The 8,988-nt window shown below is 59.3% G+C and overlaps 1 protein-coding gene across 1 annotated transcript in view; it reads left to right on the top strand.

Annotated features, from left to right (window-relative positions):
* Positions 1–8,513, top strand: part of CROCC (ciliary rootlet coiled-coil, rootletin) — an 84,957-nt gene extending 76,444 nt beyond the window's left edge. The window contains 10 exon segments of the mRNA XM_011934077.1: positions 981–1,163; positions 1,270–1,390; positions 1,679–1,842; positions 3,792–4,007; positions 4,706–4,930; positions 5,370–5,519; positions 5,841–6,041; positions 6,224–6,355; positions 7,029–7,211; positions 7,900–8,513. Of these exon segments, the coding sequence (XP_011789467.1) occupies positions 981–1,163; positions 1,270–1,390; positions 1,679–1,842; positions 3,792–4,007; positions 4,706–4,930; positions 5,370–5,519; positions 5,841–6,041; positions 6,224–6,355; positions 7,029–7,211; positions 7,900–7,986 (1,662 nt within the window). The 3' untranslated portion in view covers positions 7,987–8,513.
* The last annotated feature ends 475 nt before the right edge of the window (positions 8,514–8,988 follow it).

Genomic DNA, 8,988 nt, shown 5'->3' with positions numbered 1-8,988 from the left:
GGCTCACTGCAAGCTCTGCTTCCCAGGTTTAAGCAATTCTCCAACCTCAGCCTCTCGAGTAGCTGGGATTACAGGCGCCCGCCACCATGCCCAGCTAATTTTTGTATTTTTAGTAGAGATGGGATTTCACTATGTTGGCCAGGCTGGTCTCAAACTCCTGACCTCAGGTGATCCGCCCACCTTGGCCTCCCAGAGTGGTGGGATGATAGGCGTGAGACACCGCGCCTGGCCAATTTTTGTATTTTCAGTAGAGATGGGGTTTTACCATGTTGGCCAGGCTGGTCTTGAACTCCTGACCTCAAGTGATCCACCTGCCTCGGACCCCACAGTGCTGGGATTACAGGCGTGAGCCGCCACACCCAGTCAAGAGAACAAGCAAATCACTTAACTGCTGTGTGCCAGCCTTGCCTGGGAAGAGGGTAAATTGTTCCTTACCTGTCAGGAAGTTGTCGTGAAGATGAAGTGCCTAGCACAGTAGGCACTCAGTATGGAGAGACGTTGAGGTTATGCAGCAGCCACCCTTGCACTGGGCCCTGGGAACAGTGGTGGATGGAAGAGACAAGGCCCAGCCCTCATGGTGCTCATGGTCTGGGTGGGGTGGCAGACATCAGACCCCCTTGAGGATGGGATGAGCTCACTGTAATCTAGCCTGGGGCCAGAGAGGCCTCTGAGGGAGGGGGCGGCCCTAAAGGACGGGCCAGGCAAAGAGACACCATGGGGAGAGGGGGAGCAGCATGTACAGAAGCACCATGGGGAGAGGGGGAGCAGCATGTACAGAAGCTCTAGAAGAATGTTCTAGAACATGGGGGATGCAGGGTGGCCAGTTTGTAAAGGGTGAGAGGGTTTCAGCTGGGATGGGCAAGAAGGCCCCTAAGCTATAGCAGAGAAGTTGGGCTTGATTCTGAGGGCTGTTGGGAAAGGCAGGGATGACAGTGAGTGAGATGTGTGGGAGGCCTGTGGCTCCTGCATCACTGAGCAAGTGTTCTCTTCTAGGAAGTGGGGACGGGCTCAGCAGCCCCAGCACCTTAGAATGCAGCCCTGGGTCCCAGCCACCATCTCCAGGACCTGCCACCTCCCCGGCTCCTCCAGACCTGGACCCGGAGGCCGTGCGCGGGGCCCTCCGGGAATTTCTCCAGGAGCTGCGCAGTGCCCAGAGAGAACGGGTAAGCCTGGGCATGCGTGGCTGGATAGGGAACCTGCAGGGCCCTGGAGGGGTTGCAGGGTGTCAGAGCAGGGGTCTTCCTTCGTTCCCCCATGTTGGGGCTGCAGGATGATCTTCGGACCCAGACCAGTGCCCTGAGTCGCCAGCTGGCTGAGATGGAGGCTGAGAGAGACCACGCAACCTTGAGGGCCAGGCAGCTGCAGAAGGTGGTGGCTGAGAGTGAGGAAGGTGAGTCTGATCCTCGGGGTCCCTGGTCTCTCTCCTGTGTTTTGGGCAGTTGAGGCAGGAGCCGGGGGATTGGCCTCTGACCCTGCTGTGGCCCCCATGACCTGACTCGGGGCTGTCTGCAAGAGGACCCTCCTCGGACAGCCTCACCTGTGTGCAGATCTACACATTATGAAGGGTGCAGACAGGCTGGCCCTGCACTGGGTGGAGTGCAGGCTGGACGTTTTGTGACCTGGTTTGGGTCTCGGGGCTGTGCTTGGCCATGCCTGATGGGGTGGGTGGTGGCTGCAGCCCGGCGCAGTGTGGATGGGCGGCTGAGCGGGGTCCAGGCGGAGCTGGCGCTGCAGGAGGAGAGTGTGCGGCGCAGTGAGCGGGAGCGCCGGGCCACGCTGGACCAGGTAGCCACACTGGAGAGGAGCCTGCAGGCCACTGAGAGCGAGCTCCGGGCCAGCCAGGTGGGCACGAGCTGAGGGCCAGCGGGGGGCGACAGGGAATCTGTGTACCCGAGTGGTTGTCTAACTCTTACGTGTGTCTCCCTGTATCTGTCTGCCTGAGTCTCTCTGCAACCCACTGAGGTGGCCAGCCTGTGAATCTGAAATCACATTCAGACTCCATCCTCTCATGTCACTTGTGGTCACTAGCTGTAGAAAAAAGAGCTTGGTCAAGTGCAATAGCTCATGCCTGTAATCCTAGCACTTTGGGAGGTCGAGGTGGGTGGATCCCGTGACCCCAGGAGTTCAGAGACCAGCCTGGGCAACATGGTGAAACCCCATCTCTATAAAAAATACAAAAAGTAGCTGGGCATGATGGTGTGGGCCCGTAGTCCCAGCTACTCGGGAGGCTGAGGTGGGAGGATCACTTGGAGCCCAGGAAGTCGAGGCTGCAATGAGCTGTGATCATGCCACTGCACTCTAGCAAGAGTGAGACCCTGTCTCAGAAAAAAAAAAAAAAAAGAAAGTGAGCAAGGCTGGGCGTGGTGGCTCACGCACGCCTGTAATCCCAGCACTTTGGACTTTGGGAGGCTGAGACGGGTGGATCACCTGACACCAGGAGATCGAGACCATCCTGGCCAATATGGTGAAACTCTGCCTCTACTAAAAATACAAAAAAATTAGCCAGGCGCGGTGGTGGGCGCCTGTAGTCCCAGCTACTCAGGAGGCTGAGGCAGGAGAATGGTGTGAACCTGGGAGGCGGAGCTTGCAGTGAGCCGAGATCGGGCCACTGCATTCCAGCCTGGGCAACTGAGCAAGACTCTGTCAAAAAAGAAAAAAAAAAAAAGAGAAAGAAAGAAAGGAAAGAAAGAGAGCTTGGGCTTTGAGCTGTCATCTGCCTGGTTTTCGTTTTCCTCATCTGTAAAAGGAGGAGCAGTGATTACCTCACAGGGTGATACACATAGGCTCTTATCACAGGTGGTACTCAGGGAGCCTCTGTTTTATGTCTCTGTAGTTCTGGGGTTTTTATGTGTGTTTGGGGGACAGCTGCGGGTGCCAGTGTGTGTGTCCGCCTGTCTGGGGCAGGAAACTTAGGCCCTGGTGGTGACAGTGCAGCCACAGTTCCTCTCCGCCCTCCCCAGCCTGTCCCTCTATTACTGCCCCCCACTCAACCCCCTGCCTCTGGCCTGGGGCCGAGCTTAGCTGGATTGTTGTGTCTGCGGCTTCAGCCCTGGCCGTGGGCCCAGCCACAGGGGCTGCGGGAGGAGGCCAGGAACAAAGCTGGGCGGGAGCCAGAGTGGGGGCCCCAGACAGGGCAGGGCTGGGGCTGTGGGCAGGGTGGCAGAGGGGCCAGGCTCAGGATGGGGGCTGGGGAGGCTCTAATAACACCCCCTGTTGATCCACCCTGTCTCTAGGATAGAACCAGGGATTGGAGGACCCCTAGTCTGCCTTCCTGTCCCATCCCCACTCCCCAGGCCTTCTTCACTGGCTGACCCTGGGCAGGGGAGGGGGAATCACAACCTGAAACCCTAGAACAGCAGGGCTCCCTCAGAACTGTCAGGCTCAGCTCAGTTTGCACGTGAGTCAGTGGGGCAGGGCCTTGGAATCTGCATTTCTACAGCCCCTTCCTCAGGGCTTCTGTGAGCACCCAGGTTGTGGTACCCTGGGACCAATCCAGTATCCCCACTGTGCAGATATGAAATGGGGCCAGACAGCGGGAAGGGGCAATCCTGGGTTCCACAGCCCATTGGCCTGGGCTAAAACTGGAAAGGTGGGCTCTGGGATCTTCACGTCCACTCATCCTGGGAACACGTGGGGAGACCGAGGTCCCCAGAGGGTCCCAGGCTGGCCCCAGGTCACACAGGTCACCCTTCGAGGCTGCTCCCCACTCTTCCCCTATGGGCCCCAGGGCGTGTGCGGGAGGGCTGTGGGGTGCACTGGATGTCTGGGCCTGAGCCCCGCGCCACCTGCAGGAGAAGATCAGCAAGATGAAGGCCAATGAGACAAAGCTGGAGGGCGACAAGCGGCGCCTGAAGGAGGTCCTGGACGCCTCCGAGAGCCGCACCGTCAAGCTGGAGCTGCAGCGGCGCTCGCTTGAGGGGGAGCTGCAGCGCAGCCGCCTGGGCCTGAGTGACCGCAAGGCCCAAGCCCAGGCCCTCCAGGATCGGGTGGACTCCCTGCAGAGACAGGTGGGCCCCTCTCCAAATCACGGCCACAACATTCGCATGCCCTGTGCCAAGAGCTTTGTAGGCACTACGCAGTCCCTCAACAACCCTGTGAGGCAAGTATTACCAACATCCCCATTTCACAGATGGACAAATAGAGGCTGAGAGGTGATGTCATTGTCCAAGATCCCACAGCTAGTAAGAGGCAGAGCCAAAATTAGAATTCAGGGCTATTTGATGACAGAATCTGCATGCATAGGAGTCATCTGGGATAAGTTAGAGATGTAGGTTTCACTCATTTCCCTTTTTGCCTTAACTGCTAGGAAGCTCAGCTCTAACTGGAATGTTAAATAATTTGGCTAGCCTTGCCTGAACACCCACCAAAGTCAAAAATAGAAAATTTTAGTGTTGTGGTGGTTACCCTTTCTCTTCCATGGCAGAGGGGAGAGGGGAATGAGGACAGGGAGGAGACCAGTGAGTCTGAGACAACTAGGTTGATGGCACTCTGGGCACGAGTAGTTAGCCAGCAGTGACGTGGGGCCCAGGTTGCAGTAGGCTGAGCCAGCGGGAGTTCTTAGGAACAGAGGGTCTCGATGATGGAGGCCCAGAGAGAAGTGGGAAGGGAGTGGATTCGGCATGCCAGGTGGAGGTCACAGTAGGAGCAGAGGTGTAGAGGCCAGATGGGAACAGCCCCCTGATTGTTCTGGCTGTCCTCCTGCCAGGTGGCAGACAGCGAGGTGAAGGCAGGGACCCTGCAGCTGACCGTGGAGCGGCTGAACGGGGCCCTGGCCAAGGTGGAGGAAAGCGAGGGGGCCCTGCGGGACAAGGTACGGGGCCTGACAGAGGCCCTAGCCCAGAGCAGTGCCAGCCTCAACAGCACCCAGGACAAGAACCTGCATCTACAGAAGGCTCTGACCGCCTGTGAACATGACCGCCAAGTGCTCCAGGTCTCGGGCCCAGGGTCTGGCTGGGGTGGGTCCAGTGAGAGAGTCAGCCAGTAAGAGCAGGCCTGGAGGGGGGCCCCCGGTAAAGAGCCAGCCAATGGGGCGGGCAGTTGGAGCCAGTGAGAGCAGGCTTGAAGGGAGGGCGTGGGCCCAGTAGACCATCAGCCAATGAGAAGAGGCTCTGGGTATGTCCCGTAAGAAAACAAGACTACTAGACTTGGGGGGACCCAGGTGCAGGGTTTATTGGGGAGAGTTGGGGTCTCAGTGGGTCCTACCTTACGCAGGTCAGTGGATAGGCCGTGGATGGGTCTGGTGTGCACCCCACCCTCCAGGTGAGATGACTGCCTGTTTTATGGCTTGTGGACCTATCTGGAGGTACAGAATAGAGAGGACTCCTCAGGGCTCCCAGGCCAGCCTGGCACCATCAGCCCCTGTCCCCCAGGAACGGCTGGATGCTGCCCGGCAGGCGTTATCTGAGGCACGGAAGCAAAGCAGCTCTCTGGGCGAGCAGGTGCAGACGTTGCGAGGCGAGGTGGCTGACCTGGAGCTGCAGCGGGTGGAGGCCGAGGGCCAGCTACAACAGCTACGGGAGGTGAGGGCCAGGGTGTGCCTCCTCTGTCCCCAAGACTGTGAGGCCCTGGGATGGGTGGGGGGATGTTCCCACCCATCTCAACCTCATCCCAAACCCTGGTGCAACCTCCAGTAAGGAAACATGGTTCATTCAGAGCATAGTTCTGTTATACAGATGGAGAAAGTGAGAGTCTGAGAGAAAGGTTTGGCTTCAGGTGACAATTCTCTGATGTGGGCCTCACCGTCGCCTGCTGTGTGAGTGGGCCAGCCTCATCATCCCCAAGCTTCAGATAAGTACGCTCAGGCCCAGAGGGATTCAGGGCCTGCCTGGCTTCTGTTGCAGGTGCTGCGGCAGCGGCAGGACGGTGAGGCTGCAGCCCTGCACATGGTCCAGAAGCTGCAAGATGAGCGGCGGCTGCTGCAGGAGCGCCTGGGCAGCCTGCAGCGCGCCCTGGCTCAGCTGGAAGCCGAGAAGCGGGAGGTGGAGCGCTCAGCCCTGCGGCTGGAGAAGGACCGTGTAGCCCTCAGGAGAACGCTGGACAAGGTAGGCTGCTCCCTGGGCTCTCCCCTCACTTCCTCTAGGGCCTAGCCATGGTGGATCCCACTGCACATCCCCAGGGTCTGCTGCCTCTGGTGGGGTTAGGTTATTCCACTGGGGTTCAGGAACCGGAGCCCCCTCAGTAAGCTCCTCCTGGCACCCTGATCTCCCCTGGCTCTCCTGCCTAGGTGGAGCGGGAGAAGCTTCGTAGCCACGAGGACACAGTGCGGCTGAGCGCAGAGAAGGGCCGCCTGGACCGCACCCTCACGGGAGCTGAGCTGGAGCTGGCAGAGGCGCAGAGGCAGATCCAGCAGCTGGAGGTCTGACGCCACCCAGTCTGGGACCCCAACTTCATCCCCAGTCTGAGCGCTCAGCAATCCCAGTGTTGATGGCCCAGCCAGCCCAGGGCCCACAAACCCCTCCTCTGGGAGCCCTGAGCCTTCCAGTGACCCAGCCAGGCTATGGAGGGAGGGGTTCTCCCTAAGGTGTACAGAAAGGCCTGTTTGCACGTGAGCCTGTGGGTTCATGTATGTTGTGGCCATGCGGCAGTGTGAGAACCCATGTGATCATTCTTGTGTATGGAGCATGAACCTTGTGCATGGTGTGGCGTGTCTAGGTATTGTGAATGTGTTTGTGTACAGATGCTTTCATGTATGTGGGAGTTGGGCCTTTGCACATACACATGCACCTGTGTGAGTCCAGGTAGGGATTTACATGCTTGCCTTTGTGCCTGTGTGTATGACGTCTGAGTGTGTGAGTGTGTGTGTGTGTGTGTGTGTGTGCACGCACCTACCTGAGTGGGGGTCATTGGGTGCACTCACCCTGGGCTCGCAGGCTCACTGTCAGGGCCAGCAGGATGGAAGACACACAGGGATCTCTCCTGCCCTCCCCCTCTGCACTGGCCACGTCCCAGGGAGGTACCTGACAACCTGTCACACATGCACACACACACTCACGCTGGGCCAGAACCCTGACCACAGCCCCTCTCTGCAGGCGCAGGTGGTGGTGCTGGAGCAGAGCCACAGCCCAGCCCAGCTGGAGGTAGACGCGCAGCAGCAGCAGCTGGAGCTGCAGCAGGAGGTGGAACAACTGCGCAGTGCCCAGGTGCAGACTGAGCGCACGCTGGAGGCTCGGGAGCGGGCCCACTGCCAGAGGGTGTGTGGGCTGGAGGAGCAGGTGTGCAGGTCTCCTCGGAAGGCTGGGCCAGGATCATGTGTGGGACTGGAGGAAGAGGAGAGACCCAGTCAAGACCTCGTGGGTATAGGCAGTTGATGGCTCCCATAACCGAAAAGGGTGGGGTTGGCTCTGCGCTGGTATCAGCCAAGACCAGACCAGGGGCCACGGGATGCTCCTGGGCCCCAAGGCCTTCCTGCCATGGCTCTGCTCCCGCTGGCTCCATGCTCAGGGCAGTCTTCTCCCTGGGTGGCCAGGTGTCCTCAGCAGCTCCAGCCTCAGGTTCTCCCAGCAATCTCATCCCTGAAGACAGCAGGGGCAGGAGTCCCAGGGCTGTCCCTCACTGGCCTGCTCAGATCACACACCCCTTCCTGACCATGCCTGAGCCAGCCTTGTCAGCTGGGCTGGGTCACATGTCCACCTCTTGGGTCTGGGCTAGAGCCACGCCCACCCAAGTGACGATGGTGATAAAGAATGGGGATGGAGTTGCCCTCAAAGGTGCCGACAGTCAGAAGACACCTGACTCTGCAGTAAGGAACAAAAAGAGAAGGGCAGGACAGCCCCTGACTCTCAGTCAGGTCAGACCTTTCCTGAAACCGTGGCACTGTGTCCCTCTGGGTTCCCAGCTGCCTTCCTTTCTCTGAAGCCAGGCTGAGGACCTGACTGGCCTTATCTTCCCTTTTTTCCCCAGGTGTCCACACTGAAGGGACAGTTGCAGCAGGAGCTTCGAAGGAGCTCAGCACCCTTCTCCCCACCCTCCGGCCCCCCAGAGAAATGAGCCCCTCCTGGCATCTGGAAAAAGGTCCTGTGCCCGGGACAGGCGAGGGCCCTCCTTTTGGACAGCCCACCCCCCAGAGCCCAGTCCCTTGGGGGCCTCAAGCTGGGGTGGGATGAGGAGGCGTTCTGCTGGCAGTGCTGAGGAGGGGTACTCCAGCTCCAGGCCTGGAGAGGCTTCCCGGCATCGCCTGCAGGCCCCACCTCAGTCCGGCCTCCCTCTTCCACGATGAGCCACTGTAGATCGTACAAGTTCCTCCTCGAGGGGCTGAGCCGCAGCCAGGGTTGGGGAGAGCCCGCGTCTCTGGTCAGCCCTGGAGCAAGGGCTCGTGGGAGAGAGGAGAAGGGCCAGGCCCAGGGCAGGGGTCAGAGGCCCAGTCCCTGACTCTGGCTTCCCAGAGATCTGTCCACCTTAGTTGAGAGTGTGTGTCAGGAAATTCCTCAGAGTGCTCAGAGTCCCTGTATTTTTATACCTTTTTACAATGTTAACTGTTCAGAACTGTTTTTTGTAACAAGACCTCCTTTTCTAAAGAGTTTGTACAGGTGTGTCCCTTTTCTCGACGATTGGAGGAGATGTGGTCGGGGGAGACAGGTGGGGTCTGGGGCAAGAGGGATGGGGCCCTGTAGGGAGGGGTGCTTGGGGAGGCGGCAGGGAGAGGCAGGGAGGCCTGTGTTGGGAAGGGAACTTGCCAGCCTCACAGGATGTCAGATGGGGAGGCCTCTGGGGTCCTGAGTCACCGGGCACATAGAACAGATGGGGCTGTTGAAGCCTGGGACTGGGCCGAGCCTGGGCAGCTCGACTCTTTCCAGTCTATGCTTTCTTGCCCCTTTCTCTGGCCCCTCCTTAGATCCAAGCCCACCCTCGGGACAGTGACAGGCCTTCCAGGCAGCGTGGCAAACAAGTGCAGGTTTGGGTGTGAACATGCCTGGCTCCGCTGAGTGATCCTGAGCAAAGCTGTCGCCCAGGCTGGAGTGCAATGGCACGATCCCAGTTCACTGCAACCTC

Source organism: Colobus angolensis, unplaced genomic scaffold (assembly GCF_000951035.1).
Source record: "Colobus angolensis palliatus isolate OR3802 unplaced genomic scaffold, Cang.pa_1.0 Scaffold130, whole genome shotgun sequence".
Lineage (NCBI taxonomy): Eukaryota > Metazoa > Chordata > Mammalia > Primates > Cercopithecidae > Colobus > Colobus angolensis.
This window is presented reverse-complemented; position numbering and strand designations above follow the sequence as displayed.